We start from the raw sequence: 19,277 nt of genomic DNA, 5'->3' as shown, positions 1-19,277 counted from the left end.
AGACACAGCCCAGTTGTCCCTCGGTCCAGTGTCCCCTGTGTGTGTGTGTGTGTGTGTGTGTGTGTGTGTGTTTTTGTTTGTTTATCTTCCTTGCCTTTCCAGCTGCTGCATTTTTTTCTTCCAAGTTAGCCTTGAATTGTTCCACTGCTGCCTCTGTGCTCACACAAGCACCACTGCTGTTGGCCAAAGTAAATTAAACTGAAAAATGTACTCACAAGAACAAGTCCAACCCCAGTTAAACAGATATCAACAATTGACAGTTGAGTAAAGAATTGTTAAATTATGTAATTTTACAATTACTGTGGGCATCATCATTTCTGTGGAAGGGCCGAGAACAGATTCAGTTCATGTGGTAAGACATTACAAGATTCAGTTCATGTGGTAAGACATTACAAGATTCAGTTCATGTGGTAAGACATTACAAGATGATCAAACCTGAGGTTAGTAAAAGTGAGGGCAATGACTTTCATTCATTGGGAACAAATAGTTCAGAAATATTGTCTTTTATATAATCTAAAAAAGGAACTAACTCTTCTTCCTGGCTCAGTGTCAAGAAGCAACATTTAGAATTTAGCATCAATTATTTTTTTTCTTACATGCGACGTATTCTTTGTTTGTGTATGAACTCCACCTAATGTGTTAAATGAGATAAGTGGATTTATTATCTCTTTGCTTTGCTTGTAAAAGACATACAGTATGTCTTGAATTCTCTTTAGAAAAGATGTTTGTATTGGTGGTCCTTGAAGGGTTGCACAAACGTTCAAAAAGGCAACACTAAGTGGTGTGTCTTTTAGGTAAAGTGCTGAGGCTAATGAAGCATAAAGCACAGGCATTTTTATGAGTGCTCAGAAGTCTGTGTTCTGACTGTCTCCCTCCTATTCAACTCTGTCACATCCTAATATGCATGATTAAGCTGTCAAAGGGCTGGGCCCACAGAACCACACACTATGTTAACTGTGTGTAGTTCAACCTGCTGAATGGTGGCTGAAATCAATCTTTACAAAATAGGGTTTTATGGTAATTATAGAAATAGACAATCTGTTTGAGGTAACACTGAATTAGCAATATGCCAGTATTTAAATAAGGACTGAATAATATTTATGTTAAAGGTGTATTAAGAAACCTTTCTGGTGAAGGGTCCACCACCTGATTGTCTTTTTCTTCTTCTTTGGTGTTTCATGGAGGTTGGTAAGTGTTGCATTACCGCAAGACTTTAGTCTTTAGGTTAGACTTTATTCCAGAGCTGACTCACATGGGGATGTTAATGCTTTCCCTGGAATGTTCCACATTATGGCATTTAACTTTTATCTCCATGGAGACATAGGTGATGTCATCAGGCCAAGTTACACCAAGGAAACTGTTCACAGAAAAAATGCATGATTTTCATTGTATTTTTTTCCAAAAAGCCAATTATTTTCTTTGAATAATAGACAAAGCTAATGCCATACATTCCAGGCAAAGTAATAACATCTCCACAGAGACAAGCAGGTGGCAGACACCCACCAGAAAAGTTACATAGTGCCCCATTTATTTAGTAAAAGAAAGAGGTGAATAATATTGTTTAGGTTTGAAATGCCATCCTGGTACAGCTGGTTCCTGGCTGTATCAAACACCAGTCAGCCTCATTTGGTCCCTATCACTGGTTGCACTGTTTTGTTCAGACGTGTTATATTCACCTTGCTCTTCGTGGCCAAGCTGCAGCCAGCAGTAAATGTTGATAATGATACCTAACAAGTGTACGTGTTTGCCCTGTCCCTACCCTCAGTAAACGTATCAGTGTGTTTAGTCAGTGTGCATCGTTACCGCTATAGGTACAGGAGGTGTGTGAGCTGAGTGAGTGTGTGCAGTTATTACTCCCTCTGTTAGAGCGCAGCAGCAGGGCCACCTCGCAGCTCATCTAGATTAGGTTAAACTTGCTGCAGGCAGCCAGGACAAGGTCACACAAGCCTGGGTTTAACATTCACATACAGAAGGCTATATTTAAGCACATGGGGCTATTGTGCTGTCAAACTGCCATAGCAGAGACTTAATTAATGGACTTTGTGCATGGTCAAAATGGTATCCTTTAAACTAATGTGTAAATATGAGAGTGCCTTGTAAATCAAAGTTGTCTTTTGTATGTTTTCTGATTTAAGAAATAACTTGCTGTACATTAAAATGAACATATCCTTTGACATCAGATGTTTTATTATTGTATAATGTATTTATTATTATTTTTCTTTTTTTCTCTGAAATATAAAGTTTTTTTTCCCATAGTTTAATGGCTAAAAGAAAGACTAGAAATTAGTTATTGTTATTAAGACAGACATTACATTTTTAAAGTAAAGTTATGATATAATTATTTCTAATCCCTTACGTTCTTTATGGTAAATAAGGTTCAAAGTAAAGTGAGTTCTACTGGGGTGAATAGAAATCCTTTATTATAACTCTCTAGGGCCTTGGCTGCTCCTTTCCTCACCTTCACACTGTTTCCAACTCACTCATGCTAATAGCATAGGCAGAGAAATCTTCTGTGCGGCCCTCTGTGCCTCGCTGCCCCCTCTGGGCCTCACTCTTTCCCTCTGAACCTCCCTGTGCCTTACTATCGTCCTCTTTTCCTCCCTCCCTCTGTGCCTGACCATGCCCTCTTTTCCTCCCTCTGTGCCTCCCTCTGTACCTCCTCACTGCCTCCCTCTGTGCCTGACCATGCCCTCTTTTCCTCCCTCTGTGCCTCCCTCTGTACCTCCTCACTGCCTCCCTCTGTGCCTGACCATGCCCTCTTTTCCTCCCTCTGTGCCTCCCTCTGTACCTCCTCACTGCCTCCCTCTGTGCCTGACCATGCCCTCTTTTCCTCCCTCTGTGCCTCCCTCTGTACCTCCTCACTGCCTCCCTCTGTGCCTGACCATGCCCTCTTTTCCTCCCTCTGTGCCTCCCTCTGTACCTCCTCACTGCCTCCCTCTGTGCCTGACCATGCCCTCTTTTCCTCCCTCTGTGCCTCCCTCTGTACCTCCTCACTGCCTCCCTCTGTGCCTGACCATGCCCTCTTTTCCTCCCTCTGTGCCTCCCTCTGTACCTCCTCACTGCCTCCCTCTGTGCCTGACCATGCCCTCTTTTTCCTCCCTCTGTGCCTCCCTCTGTACCTCCTCACTGCCTCACTTTGTGCCTGATTGTTGCCCTCTGTACCTCCGTCTGTGCCTCCCTCTCTACTCCCACACTCTCTGCTGTGTGCTGGCTTGTGTCTGAGTGAGCAGTCCACTAATAGAAAGTCCATTGACTGGGGCATTCACTCATTGCTGCTATAATAGCTGCTGGGTCCTCCAGATGCCAGTCGATAAAAGTGGCTTGTCTCCGTCCACTGGGAGATTCCTTTGTCAGCACTAGAAGAAAATGTAATGTTTGATCGACCACCCTAAGTAAGTACTGTTATAGTGCCAGTGTATGGGCATGCACGGTTATGTGTGTTTACCAATATAAAAGATTAGGATGAAATGACAAAGAAGGAATAGTCACAGTAAATGGTCTCCAGTTTTGTCTGGTCTGTCTGAATCTGTTTTTGTCCTCAAAAACAGATTCTCAGGGAGACAAACTTCTATCAGAGAAATAGAAGCCTTGTTTTCTAGGATAAGGTGAATGATGGAGTGAATCATTATGGTGTTTCCACTGTCATAGGTGAACTGGGCCCTTTGAGGTGTCCCATGTGAGATGTACTGTGCCAGGCCTAGGTGGTACAGGTACAGAGTGCTTCCTGGAGGATGGGCTGAAACAGAGAAGCGTGATGTGGCACACATCCTGGTCAGTCCTGGGTCCCCTTCTGTTCAACCTCTACATGCTGCCGTTAGGTCAGTTGATGTGCAGTGAAAATGTGTCCTATCACAATTATGCAGACGACACTCAGATCTCTGTTTCACTGTCGGCAGGTGAATATGGACCAGTGGATTCACTCTGTCGCTGCATCCAACAGATCAGTTTGTGGATGCAAACAACTCTCTCCAGCTGAACTCAGACAAGACTGACATAATCGTTTTTGGCCCACAGAAACAAAGAGAAAGTGTTAGCGGTCACCTCCAGAGTCTCGCTCTAAAACCTACAAACCAAATTAGAAATCTGGGGGTAATAATGGACTCAGACTTGCATTTTAACAGCCACATCAAATCAATAACATCAGCAGCTTTTTACCATCTAAAAACATTGACATAATCAAAAGCATAGTTTCTAAACCAGATTCGGAGAGATTTATCCATGTGTTTGTCTCCAGTAGATTAGACTGTAACGGCCTGCTCACTGGTCTCTCCAAACGAGCCGTAAAACAGGGTCTAGGACTAGAACCAGGAAGTACCATCACATAAGTCCTGTTCTCAAGTCTCTCCATGGCCTAGGACCATATTAAGTGCCATATGAGGACCTCAGGGACCGGCCTCCTGCTTGTGCCAGAGTCAGGACTAAACTTGGACCGGCCTCCTACTAGTGCCAGAGTCAGGACTAAACTTGGACCGGCCTCCTACTAGTGCCAGAGTCAGGACTAAACATGGACGGGCCTCCTGCTGGTGCCCAGAGTCAGGACTAAACATGGACCGGCCTCCTGCTGGTGCCCAGAGTCAGGACTAAACATGGACCGGCCTCCTGCTGGTGCCCAGAGTCAGGACTAAACATGGACCGGCCTCCTGCTGGTGCCAGAGTCAGGACTAAACATGGACCGGCCTCCTGCTGGTGCCAGAGTCAGGACTAAACATGCACCGGCCTCCTGCTGGTGCCAGAGTCAGGACTAAACATGGACCAGCCTCCTGCTTGTGCCAGAGTCAGGACTAAACATGGACCGGCCTCCTGCTGGTGCCAGAGTCAGGACTAAACATGGACCGGCCTCCTGCTGGTGCCAGAGTCAGGACTAAACATGGACCGGCCTCCTGCTGGTGCCAGAGTCAGGACTAAACATGGGGAATCTGCGTTTCAGTTTTATGCAGCAAAAAAGTCTCTGGAAAAGTCTTCCTGAAGATGTGAGACAGGCTTCTACTCTAACAATGTTCAAATCTAAGCTAAAAACAGTTTTGTTTAGCTGTGCATATGACTGAAAGGATTTTCTTTGCACTCTTCTCTTTTATGTCTTCAACTGTTTTGTGATTTCTGTCATGTCTTTGTGATTTTGGTGTGTTTTTTCCTGTTGTGTGAAGCACTTTGTATTGCCTTGTGTGTGAATTGTGCTCTACAAATGAACTTGCCTTGCCTTAAGTTAGATTAAAAACAGTACATGCATAAACAACACAAAAAATCATGGTCACATGATCAAATTCTCCTTTAATATGATGAGCCTACACGCTTAGTAAAACAAAGATAGCGCACACGTCAAAAATATTTAATTTCCAATGCAAGATGCATCAAATACCAGCCAAATACACAACAGACGGGTGCAGAGGTATAGAGAAGTGAAATAAATGCAGAAAAAGTTGCCGTAAATAGTTTCCTGTTTACTCTAGCTTTAGCCATGTTTCATACTGCCGCAATCTTGGAATTACTAACTTCTATTGTGAATTGCTTACATCTGCCTTGTTTTTCAAAAGTACAATTCAGGTATTTGTAAGGAAACATTTGTTACGTTTGGATGACATCAGAGCCTTGCCTGAAGCAGGCGCACTCCACCATTAAACATAACTGTGGGGAAGAGCTCCAAGGCAAACTGGTCCGGATACCAGACAGAGCCTGTCAAAACCTGGCCACCTGTAATATAGCTACCCCGAGGACACTAATGTCTTTCTTAAAGTAAGGGTTGCTGTTGTGAAGCATTGTTTGTTTTTCACTTCACTTGTCATTGTTCCTAGTATGCTTTACTTTCCTCTGAAGGAAATATTACATCATAATAGGTAATTTTCACTTTTATTTCAACATACTTCATACTTGGCAAAGTTGGGAGTCAGCATTTAGGGCCTTTTGTCTTGTAATGGTGTCACGGGCTTCATTAGAATAGTCCCTACGGTGCTGCTGGGGGGTGGCAGGAGGCTGTGTGATTGACAGTGCTGGCATTTAGACTTGGGATGTGGAAACAGTGGAGAGAGGAGCAAGGTCACTGTCAGGGGAGAATAAATGAGGCGACATCTTGTGTGGGACTCAGCAGGCTGCCCTGTGGACACTGTAGTGTTTATGTATGTGTAAAATTATAGTCCCTGTATGGAGACATGGACAATGCTGAAACTGTTGTGTCCTGTGTGCTGTTGAAATATGGAGCACCCTCTAGGCCTTATGATTCTCTTATATAGTACATGTCCCCTCAGCCTGATGCCAAGTGTCAGCACCATTGACTGCATATTGTCAGGCTGACAAGCCCATCTTTTCAGAGATCTGAAATGTTTGTAGTTCCAGACAATCTCAGTTCAATGTCATTCTCAGCATGCATCTACCGTTATGTATGAGTTGTTTATAAAAACTGTCCTTTGAGCTAATTTCTCCCCCTAAATTAGCTCCAGGATATGTTATACAAACAAAATATACACATATACACATACACATTCATTCTCTATAGGAATTAGCAGAGTCTTGCGCAAATAAATCAAAGTAAAAAGATGGATAATCACTGGCACCAAGGCAGTACATAAGACTTTTACCGGTACTAATGATGTAAAAATGTCACCGGAGGAAATATATGTGTTTATAAAAGTGTTCTTGTCTCAAAGCTAAAGGCTAACATACAATAACTCAAATATAAAACAGACAATCTTGATAAAGTACATAGAATGCAAAGTCAAGTGTTTTTTGTAAGCAGGTTAGTTCAGTTTTTGGTGTTATTTTAACATTGATTACATTTATTGTATGTTAGCATTAACTTTGAGACTAAACCACTTACTTTTATAAACATCGATTTCCTCAGGTGAAGTAGTGGTACGTGATATGGTACGTAAAGGTCTTAACATGCTGCCTGTAATTGTTTGTAACTGGCTCTCCACTGTTAATTCATTACTCATTTATTTTAGCAAGACTCTGCTAATTCCCATTAAAGGAATGAATGGAGCAGGATTTGGAGCTCCGTATTTTTAGGGCAACCAAAATTAGCCGGTCGGTTTTGTGCTGGCACAAGCTCATGCATTTTAATGGTGCTGTACCTGTTTTTTGCGGTCTTAATTCTTTTTAGTTCATTTTAAACTGATTGCAATGTTCAAGTTATTGCTCACTTAACTAATACATTCCTATGATCCTAATTATTCACTGCGAGTGAATCAGGTACAGCCCGTTTAGATTATGGTGAACTCATCCACAAACATTATCACAGTTGCCATGTGTCCTTGAAGGAGACAATCCGATTAACTCCATTAACATACCTGGCTCCATCTCAGGGCTGGAGTGTGTGCATGAATGTGTGTGGTGTGAGGATCAGGAGGCCCGTGCAGATGAGCAGGTCCAGATGAGGTGGAGAAGGTGCTCATATCTACAATGTGCAGGGACTGGAGCGTGTCCTATGTCATCTCACAGAGCATCAGTGTGTGGCCAAAAATCCAATGTAAAACTTATTTTGACTCCAGGGTCCGTGCAGCTATTTGTGCCTCTCGGGTAACTGTCCAAGTGGAATCAGCCCCTCTGTCTTTCTGAATCTGAAACATATGCAGCCATGTCATGATGCAATTCCCCACAACTCTCTGATTAGAATCCTAAGTGGCAGATGACTAAGAGAGAGGGTTGAAGTGCTGGTTGGGCTGGGTAAAGCAATATAATACCTTTGCAAATTATAAAGCATAGATTTCTCATTTAATTAGAACTCTATTTAGTAATTCGTGTCATGACCTGGAAACCTTTGGCGGTGTGGCTCTAAAGTAAGGGCCCAGTTAATGATGACTCTTTATAATACAATATTATGTTTGTAGAGAAGGTTGTGTTTTTCTTTTTTTTTGGTTTAATTATTTGAAATAGTTTGAAAGCATTTCTAAAGGTTTTTACAGCCCCTTTCTTCCTTTTTCTAATCGGTAGTGGGACAGTGGAAATATTAATGTTTTTTTTTAAACTGACAAACAAGTAGAGATATTTCTGTCACACTTGTTCTTGACACAAAGACATGTGCTTCGTTTGACTGCTCTAGTGACACCATGTACCCAAGGGACTTGGCATATTTTTAAGGCTTTTGATTGGGATTATTGCCTCATTTGTTTTTTGACTCAAAGAATGATGGACTATTTACAGGTCCTGGTATTTTAAGAGCACAAATGGTGTGCATGTTTTTGTAGCTCACCAACCCACTGAAGCCTGTGTGTGGATATGGCTTTAAGTACTGCAGTCATGTCACCTATATACTGCTACTATTAATGGAAATGGTTGACATTTGCATTTATTGAACACGTGTGGAATAAACATTGCTGTAGAAATGACTATGTAGTTGTGGGTGCAAAGAAGCTATTGCAGGACAAAGAAGGTGATGGCCTTGACAGCCGGTGGCATCCTGTCAGAGTGTGTCACACATGGGTTTCATATTTAGTTATGGAGGTTGCAGAGATGACAGCAGTCAGGAATATCGTCAGGTTCTGTCAGTGCACAGACATGTTACTGTGTCCCTCCCTTGAGTCCAGGCCCACTTACACTATCTCTGATCCACATTATTGACCGCCATGTGTAGAGTAGGTTAGGTATTTCACTCATCTTATATGTAGCATTCAAATGTTTGTGCTGTTTATGTGGCTTGAATGCCCCAGATAAACCAAACATTTTACAGCCCCCCATGTACTTCCCCCAAAATTCACATAAATCTCAAACAAAGCTATCTGTGTGATGTCATGCACCACAAAAAGAAGAAAAAATCTATGTAATGTTGAAGAGAATGCCAGAGTATACATGGGCACTCACAGAGGTAGTGTCTCGGGATGAAGGAGGGAATGTGTCGGAGCAGTTTCAAATTAAGCTCTCCTGGACAGCTGCGGGGACTGAGGAACAGCAAAAAGCTTTTTGCTGGAGGAGGGGAGGGAGCCTGACTGGGATTCCTATTCGAAAAACATCTTCAGACACACTGGGATGAGTGTTGCCAAAACGATGCCTTCCCGAGCACACCACGCAGATGTTGTCTAAATGCAATTGGTAGCCTTTACAGCGCAACAAAAAGACAATTGGTTTTGTTCTTGTTGTCCTGAGCGGTTTGGTTCAGATTTCCAGATGTGCTGCTGGTGACACCAGTCTGTGATCCTGGCGACAGTGTGCACCCGAGCAGAGACTCCATTGTCTGATGTGACCACGGCTTGTAACGGGAAACTCTGACAACCAACAGCCTGCTGCACAGACAGGGCCTAACTCAAGGCTACTGAACCTGTCACCACCGGCCCCTGTCTGCTCATGCCACTCACAAATACCTATGGTTCCCTGCATGATAGTCATAGTTTTTTTCTTTTATGGTCATTTTATTTTTGTTTTTGTTTTTTTGCGTTGAGGATAGTTTTTCAGATGCTCCCAACAAACTTCCACCTGAGCTCTACCATGTTCTGCTTGAACAATGTAATTGCACAATCACATTCAGATACTCCTCTGCCCAGTTCTGCACAGTCTGAAGTTGTGGACCCGTGCCCATCGGAGGATACAGTGATAGGGTCATGAATGTGGATGAGTGCAGATAACATGCCCTGCTGAGAGTGCTGGCCCAGTATTCACACTCACTATTGGAATACAGTGGAAATGGCATAATAGTCCCATCAATGTTTTATTTCCCTGGCCTGTATGCTACACTAATGCACTGATTTATCATGCTGTCGACCTCATTTACCATACTACATAATACAGAGCATAAAGTAAAATATACTCGACACACAAGCGTTCCATTTTCATATCTTAAGATTTCTCCCCTAAACTGGCTTATCATTATCTGCATTATTTATGTTCAATTTTAATGGATTTTTTATCTATAGTACCGGTATATCGCAGCCGCTACACTGGACAAGTTCCTCTTCAGTTGTGACACATCATCCACAAACTGTTGCTGTTGAAGGAACAGGTTCCACACACTGTGAATGTAGTCAGAAATGGGAAATCAGATGAATCATTGATAATGTTCCTTAAATTTTTGGATGCTAAATGTTTTTTTAAAGCCTAAACCATTGTATGTTATAAATATTTGATAAACTGGAATGGATTTAACTTGTGTGGTAAAATTATTCCTGTTTAATCTATACTGTATCACAACACATGATGCTGTGGTATTCATCATTAGTGTGTTAAATGTGGTCACTACAGTCTAGTGCACGTCCACCCCAGCAGCAGAGCTTATTATGCATTATTTAAGATCAGACTCACAAAACAGTCCCTGATATCCATAAAGTCTGTTTGAAACTTTTGAATCAACTTTGGCCCAAAAGTACAGTCACATACCAACTTAAAAAAATACTTTTGTTATTGTTCAATACTAAGTACCTGGAAAAAAGCATAATATGTAACTTTGAACAGCTATTTCTGAGGTAATATGTTAACACTTTTCAAAATAAACAAATGATTGGGCAATCATCATTACTCATAATTCAGACCTTGGCTTTGATATTGGTCCATTGTGACTCAGTACCTAAAGCTGTTGTTTATTTGCAAAGAAAAGAGCTTACTACATAAAAACAAAATCTGAGCAACATTTTCATAAACAACATGTGAAACATCAAATAAAGGCTGCACACTACTTTTACTTCCAGCTACATTTGTGGTTGAATGAAGAATACAGTTCAGGAAATGAGTCACCAACAGTAATTCAAAGTACACTGTACTCACTAATAAATCATAAACCAAATGAATGCTTGAAAACAGTTCATTAGTGCATTAGTGTTGCATGATTAGTTTGTCTTAAAAAAATACTGCTGATATTTGATAATAATGTTCTGTACTTATCTATTAATATGGCACTGACAATGTGAGACTGAACACATCACAGACAATATCTTCTTACTCTAGAAAAGAAATCCAGTGGTAAAAACACATGGTGCCTTATGGAGCTCTGACTAAGAAGCAGCAGTGATGCCAAATGCACAAGCTAGATTTGAAAAGGCAAGTCATTGCAACGTTTGAGTTTTTGCATGCATCCGATCACGTCCTTCTGTGAGTTTGCTGCTACAGGAGTCAAGTGTTTTTTCTCACCAACAAAAAATAGAAATCTTCCTATCTACATTTTGCTTTTTCCAACTCCTGTTTCTGACATCAGTGTTTAGAGGGAATGTTCTTAACAGTGCATAACTAACACAAACACAAACTGGTTAAATGTACTGCCCAGTTTCTAGATAACACACTATGAAAAATAGTGGTCTCTTCAGAGAAAGTTTCCATTGCTTAAACATTTCCATGGGGCCTGAGGTCTAACAGTCTGAAGGCATGTGGACTTTGCAGTACATGTGCTCTAAATTGGTCTGTGGCAAAGCACTTACAGCTTCTTGTTGTAGTGATCATTACCACTGTGGGCAACAGCTGACATCAGGTTTCTCTACAGGGTCGTGGCCAGGGCTTGACATGAACCTTTTGCCCATCAGTGTCAGTACTTTCATGGGCTTTTTGCATATCAACACTTTTTGTATTTATTTTCAGCATCCGGACAACCTTGTGTTTAATGGCATCTACTAGCGACTCTAGTGTTTATGTCAAGCCCTGGTTGTGGGGATTTATGGCATTATCATTTTCAAACATCTGTCTCTGAAGGGCTCGTATTAAATACATGGTTTATTTGAATATAAACTAACTTTATGCACCCACTAGTGTCCATGACATCTTCACATTTATATTCAATTCACATACACACTTGTGTTAGCAAAACTTGGTTTTGCTCAAGTTTCTCATAGTCCTTGTTTGTCTCTTTATATTGGCGTAGTAATCTCTGTGGTCTCGTTCCCTGCATCATCGGTGCTCGTCTCCGAGGCTCACTGCTGGTGCTGCTTCAGGCTGAAAACAAAGCCCAGTAAAGAGAAGGTTAGTTTCATTTAAACAACATCTATTTAATACAGACTGACAGTACTTTAAAAGATCAAATTGAAGAAAACCACAACATTGAAGAAAACAATATTGACATTTGCACATTTAAACCTTTTCTACATTTATTTATATATTTTCTTTGTAAAAAACAATCCCTCTTGTAAGCAGTGACACAGCTGCGTATCACATTAACCAATAATCCAGTTACATCCTGTCCTAATTACATACATTATTGTGGTTCGTGGCTCATACAAACACTGCAGAGAAGCATATTTAAGGTGTAATAATGACAGGATTTAGCCTTTATGTGGAGAGCCGTATTGTTCTTCAGGCTTCGTGAATGCATCTTATCACCCTCAAACACCATGTCATGTTTAATTGAAAAGAGATCAATTGGATTGAAGTCTATTCTATGCCACCTCCAACTAATTTATTCAACTTATTTGTTTAGCATTCAAAAGACAGTAATCCAATAACAGTCTTTGCAATGGATACGCTGTGGAGGTTGTATTTGGAGAAGACTTTTAAACTTGGTATCTATGTCTTTTTGAGAAACAACGACACGTTTGTAAAAGTAAAAAGTTTCTCCCAGTTCTTGGCTCGGGCCTTGTTAAAATGCCATCTCCTCAGCGTGTCCTAATAAGCGTGATGCCCCACACACACAGAGCCAGCTCGGAGGCACCCGGTTGTCAGCACCTATCCCTGTAATGGCTGTTCAAACAGTGGCCTGCTCGCCCCGTCGCCTCTGTCACAATTCATCTCACACTCTGGGCTCCATTCGCACCGCTGCCAAAGCCCGCGCGCTGTGAGTGGGTTCTGTACGCTGTTGTTTTGTGTGTGCAGCAAATCAAAATGTAAGTTAAAGGGCTCTTTGTAAAGTACATGGTATCTAAAGACTATATATTTTAGTCTATTTCTTTCTCACTAAAGGCTGTCCGGAACATGCATTGTCACTGTCTGGTTTCTGTATAGACATTAAACAGTAAAGAAAGTCAAAATAACTTCTTCCAGCCATGAAGTTTACATCTTAATGTAATTTCTTTTAATGTCATTTAGTTTATTAATCGGTAGATGGTGTCTTTAGTCACCTTATTATTGTATTGGGATTATAAAGGATTTATATGGACCACAGCAGAAAGGTGAACGTATTAAGTAAGTTAAATGGAGATTTGGGAAAGAATTTGGGATTTTTTACATTCAAATATATTCAAATACTTTCCGGTATTGACAGTGCACTTCGAGTCAAATATGTTCACATCATAAAGATATGATTAATCGCTGCAAAGAATCCCTTTATTCGACTACAGCCCTCGTTTTTGTGGATGGAGATGAATTATTATACTGCTTAAACTATCTTATCATTATTATTTCCTATTCAGTATTCAATTAATTAAAACACAGAAACAGAGGATACATAGTGATTTTCTTCTTTTGTACTGAAAAGAGAAGTCTGTCACTTTACGGATGGTTTTTGGATGTCTATGGGGCCAATGGATGAGCTATTGACTATAATATTTACCTTTTTGTTTCATATTTTCTCTTTTTTTTATATAGCAAGCTAGCTTATTAACTTGAACTGCACATAGTGTGACTTTTAGTGGTGAACAGGATCAGCTCGAGCAGCAAACGTGTCAGAGATCATGACAAACACACCGATCTAACTCTTTCTCCTTTCGCTTGACTCTGACCGCAATCTGAGGGCACAAAGATTTGCAGTATCTTTAGGTGAGCCATGTAAAAGTTCAGCTCCGGCAGTTGCAAACAGTAACAGTAACAGCATAGACAAAACTGGCAGAAATATGGGATAAGAGTTTGGTCAGACACAAGGAGCCTGATTCTTCCTTTGTGTAAGATAGGACACATACATCTTACAGGTTACATTACATATATTAGGATTAACAGATCAGAATAATTGAAATAGAATAGAATTACAAAGCATTTTGAGAAGCCTGGTTACAAAATATTGTCAATTTAATCATCTTTTTGTAAGCACCAGTTGCGATGACTGTAAATACAAAAAAAAACATCATTTACATTTCTTAAGGTGAGACACGGCAGCTGAATAGTAACACCAAAATTGCACATATTTGGGGCTCATTAAATATATTTCTTCAGTTTATCTTTGTCTTTTTTTCTTCACAAAAACAATGTGTAGAAGTTTTTTTTAATTCGTTTTTTGAGTAACCTAGACCTTCGAATTAAAACAGATAAAACAGGCTGAGAATTAGATATCAACAAATCCTGTGAATGTTTAATATAGGTGCTAGTTTAATTTGAAACAGTCCTTCAAGTTAGAATTTGCTATTTAAATCTATGGACGTTTATATGCTCTTATATGTAAGCAAACTGGATCGATAAATAAATGAATGAAGTTTGTGCCATCATTTTGTCTTAATCTGTATAAAAACTGCCAAACCTATAGTTTAGATCTGCACAAACATCTATCCTACTGTAATACATGGGCTTCGTTTATTAGTCAGTTTTCAAATTCTCTTTTCCTGGATTGTCTTTTAAAATGTGAACTTTGAGTCCTATTGTTAAAACATAAATTGCAAATCTAATCACAATTGCAATACTTGACAATAATTGTTATCTTTTGTTTTCTTACACTAGTGCATATACTGCATAGGGCTCATAAAGCTCACCACTGCAGCACATCACATCATAGTAGTTGCTCCTTGAGCCTTGGCCCATCAATAGCAGACAAATTTACATTTAGCGTGACTCCACCACAGCGCTCGGCCCCTTCAGTGTGCATTAGCGTGTGTGTTGATTGTGAGCCTGAATAATTATCAGGGTGAGGAGGTTAAATGTACTGCCCCGTCCTAACCATCATGCCCTCGGGCTCAGTATCCGTCCACACACAGACACAAGAAGCACATCAGAGCTGAGAAACTCCGGCCTGAGTCAGGCAATACAGAGTGAACATGAATACTTATTAACTGCCTAGTTAAGCACTGCATTGTTAGCGGTCACATAAGCAACCTTTATCAAATAAAATGTTTCTTCATTTTATGGACTCCAAGGAGCTAATTAGCGGCTCTTTGCTTTTATGTTTATGCAAGTGTATGTGAGCAAAGATTTTCAAGCAGGATAATTACAATCCTTGGTTATTGTAATGCATATTTTGTAGAATGACTAACAGAACTTACTCACAACAGCATGAGTGATTAGAAATGTAAGAATAAACAAGGAAAATACAGTCAAAATACCCAGAATGAAGTCTCTCAGTATTTTCTGTAAGTACAACACTGTTAATCTGAAGTGAGAGAAGTTTGATTTAGTTTTAAATGACAAATGACTAAATAAGTCATCTGTTGCATCACAGAAATAAACGCATCTTTTTTTTGCACTGTACGTTTTGAGTTTGCCTTGACGCATGATGGACAGAAGGGTGACCAGACTCACTTTTCGGAAAGAATTGAAGAAGTGTGTAAAAAAAAACCACTCATAAACCTGTTGTTTTGGAGAGTTAGATTTCCGATATAGATGTAAACACAAGCCAATAATAAAATCTAATTGTTGGGTAATCTGGTTTCTCCAGTCGTCTGATAGAAATGTATGCTTTTATTGACATTAGCTCTGTATTGTAGGCGTTAGCCACATTAGCATAACAGCAGAGGCTCAAACGCTGCCCAGGACCAGGTTCATAATATTATAATACACCAAAGTATCTTAACCTGCTATTTATTCTCTCCATAATATCATCATCATGTCATATCCTGCACTGTACACGGCCATAGCCATTGCCACTTATTGTACTTGGTTTTTTAGCCATTTGTGTTGGATTTAAGTCTAAGTTTTATCTATTCTAATTTTTTTATTGCATGTTTCTCTTCTGCTGCTGCTGAACTGTGCAGTATGTTGCAACACTAGAATTTCTCAACTGTATGAAAAAATGATGTTCTCTTATCTTATCAGCCATTGAGTGGACGGTAAAGCAGCTCAAGAGAAAATAACACCACTTCTGGAACGCAACACTGTTTATGTAATTGTATATTAATTAAAACACTCTTTGTTTATCACACCTTACTAAAACACCTCCTTTTTGCACCGTACTTTTAAATGTTTTTGTTCGTCATCCGCCAGGTGGTCTCTGCTGCCCACCTGTCCCACTTTCTGTCCCACTTTCATCCCACCACTCTGTAAACTGTGAAAAACGTGATGCCAACTTTATCTTCTGAGGGCATCCTGGTCCAATTACAGGAGCGGGCGTGACGGGGCGACTGTGCAGCATTTAAAACCAGCCGCCCGGTGCTCTCGGAATATGGAGCAGATGTGAGCCGCGGATCAAGACTAGTCTACGGTGAGTCCGGTCCAGATGTTTCAACACGACAGCAGTTCTTAATGCCACACATACATACACACACACACACACGCACACACACACACGCACACACACACACACGGACAGACACACAACCGTAGCTTTGACACATTGTAATAGATGTTTCTGTGGCGTGAGCCTAAGCCCTTGCCGCTGTCAGACACACTTTCCTCTCTCCGGTAAAGCTCTTTGCACAAGGCCCAGCTCGTCCTGAGGGTGAAATACATCCTGTACCTTCTATTTCCGTTCTGGGATAAATCATACGGCCCTCCTGCATTTATGGGTGTTATGATTATGTTTTGGGGCTGAACAAATTATGTTATTTGCAGTTACTTTTCTTTGCATTGCACTAGTAATAAAAGGCTATTACTAATTAGTACTTCAATTACACTATATTAAGGCTGTCACTAATTATTATATTTGTAGTCGACTAGTCAGGATTATTTTTTCGATTAGTCAACTAGTCATACGATTATTTCTATTTCACATCGAGACTTTTCCATACAATATCTTTAGGCTTTATTAGACAGGACAGTACTGACCTTATCCCGCCCCGCCCACTTTTCCCTCTTTTCCTACACGATCGGCACTTTCGTTGTAATCTGTTTGTTTTAAATGAAGAACGAGGGAAAAGTCTGAAGGCTTCTAGATATAAAACACTTACAAATAAAGTGTTATATTGAGGAAAATCAGATTTTTTTAATATAATGTTTTTGACACTTGATTAAACGTTGCTGTTTATATAAAAAGGTCTTTTCTAATTTGTTTTAGAGTCTGTATAGTCCAGATAATTATTGATTAAAGGCGTAATGGACGATTTTTCGCCAATTTGAGAACCCAAGTGGAAGTACGCATGCGCACTCACCCGTACGTACGCGCACAACAGCCTCACTTCAACACGTGCGTTTGTTTATTAGCGCGACGGATTGCATCTCTCGTCTTCCGTAGATTTCCCTCTCTTCTGAGCCAGCTCGAACTGTCTGTCTCTGTCTTAATTTTGTCCTGTACACTGAGGGAACTATATTATGATAGATCCATGCGTGGGATGAGCCAGAACGAGCCAGAACGAGCTGAGCAGTAGGTGCATCCTATGATTGATACGTGGCAGTCCACGGCACGAGGAAATGAGACTCAGATTTGGTCCATTACGCCTTTAAGATGATTAACGTATGATCATGCTTAATTTTTATAATTGACAAGTCATGATTAGACAATTAAATGCTGCTGCTCTGCACTATGTATTTAATGTATTCCTGTTTACCACAATGGTCAAGCCTTTAATACTGCAAGCACTTTATACTGTTCACTGCAGACCAACCACACAAGGTCAAGGCAGAAGACTATTACCACAAAACAGCCCGTCGTACTATTTGTTATCTTGTTTATGATGGAAGGTTTTGGTGGATATAGCCACACCCTTATTTACTTAGTTTCTCAGTGTCTCTCTTTATTTTAGTCCTTTGTCTGAGGACTGTGATGAGTTTGTTTGTATTCATCTGTCTGCACAACAGGGACATGTTGCCCAAAGTGCTCCATAATGCAGTGTGACAAGGCCTTTATTTACTATGATATCATGCCCCAGACTACAGTGTGTCGGCTGTGTTGTGGACAGTGATTTAGTGTACTTGTGTCTTTAAGTTCATTTCTTTATAAGGCTTCAGTTTGGTGACAATAGAAGTAAGGTTGATGGGGTGGAACCTTTTCTCTTGTTTTGCGTTTCCCTTAGGATCAACGGAGCCACGCGCCAAAGCCCATACCTGTTTGGAGTCCAGATGCTCTCTGTCATATATGCTTTAACCATTCAGTGTGCATTCAGAGACAGAGCTGCGCCTCTGGGATGCCACACCGGAGACACTCCCCCAGACGTTTTACACTTTTGTACACACTGAGTCCAAGCAGATGGTGCATAAGGTCGGCTTTGTAATGTGCAAAAATAGGATGTTGTTCAGCAAAGTGGAAAATTACTGATACATTTCCTTCACCAAATTAACTGTTTCAAACATGAACTTTAAATTTAGAGCCATTGACCTCACCTCTCTAATAAACATGTAAAATGTCAAAATTTTCACCACTAAATGTTCCTCAGCAGCATTTACCCTGACTAGACGGTGCAGTGAATATGTCCTGTTATTGGCTGTAAGTGATAAGCACCAATTCTCTAACTCTCTAAATCTCTTCAGCTCACTGTTCTTGTCTAAATTTAGTTTTTGCACATTGTGTTGTCTGGGATGCAGTGTCCTTGTCAGCTACATTTTCCCCTTTTCCACCCATCAATTTTACCGGGTTTTTCCTAGCGTCAATCAATGTCTTTGCCACATTCGATTGCCTTTCTTTTTGCAGAATAATGATTTTTTTTTTTTCCTACTATAACAGCGGAGGTAATGGGGAATGATATTTCATACCACGTTTTTTCACTATCCTCAATTCCATAAAGAAGCATGAGACAAATAATAATAAGCAACATGTTTCAAATGCATGGGGCTATTGTCCGTGCATGATGGCACTTTTTCTATATTTAATGATATACAGTAGTTCAAAAATCATCTCCCCAACAAACTTTATAAAATAAAAAATGTGTCAGCATATTGGCTGAATGTTAAATGTAAGTTAATGCTTAGTTTAAAAAAAAGATGCTGTATATGCTGAATTTCATTTTTATCTTTCTGTCTGTGCAAACCAGATATGTTCTAATAGGAAATGTACTTAAGCTGTGAGAAATGTATGACATGTATAACAGTCTCAAGAACAAAACATTTTTGGAGATTTGGTGCAGCTTTTTGCAGCTTTTTGCAAGCAATTGTATTTTTCCTTTAGGCTTTTTCTTTGTTATTTATTCTTGTTTTGCCAAACCCAAACTGAAGCAGTGGTTTGTTTTGTGTTGTCCTCACTTAGACCACCATGACCAACATAAGATGAGGCTAATAGTCTTTAGACTCACAACAGCACTGCTTGTGACATACATAGACATACATGCTATCTCACTCATTCATTATTTTCTGCTTGAGAATTAGAGCCGACAGAATACAAAACCTGCTTGTACAACTGCGTCTGTGCACGTCCTCTAAAGTCTTTTAGTTTGGATGTA

General features: G+C 40.3%; 1 protein-coding gene across 1 annotated transcript in view; it reads right to left on the bottom strand.

The window, feature by feature from the left end:
* Positions 1-11,601: 11,601 nt before the first annotated feature.
* Positions 11,602-19,277, bottom strand: part of LOC140351273 (zinc finger matrin-type protein 4) — a 41,355-nt gene continuing 33,679 nt past the window's right edge. The window contains exon 7 of the mRNA XM_072437047.1: positions 11,602-11,835. Coding sequence (XP_072293148.1) covers positions 11,814-11,835 — 22 coding nt within the window. The 3' untranslated portion in view covers positions 11,602-11,813. The remainder of the gene's footprint in view (positions 11,836-19,277) is intronic.

Source organism: Eucyclogobius newberryi, unplaced genomic scaffold (genome assembly GCF_026437365.1).
Source record: "Eucyclogobius newberryi isolate DKJ021-1_F unplaced genomic scaffold, fEucNew1.0.hap1 SCAF_8, whole genome shotgun sequence".
Lineage (NCBI taxonomy): Eukaryota > Metazoa > Chordata > Actinopteri > Gobiiformes > Gobiidae > Eucyclogobius > Eucyclogobius newberryi.
Note: the sequence above shows the minus strand (reverse complement) of the source record. Positions and strands in the feature narration are given on the sequence as shown.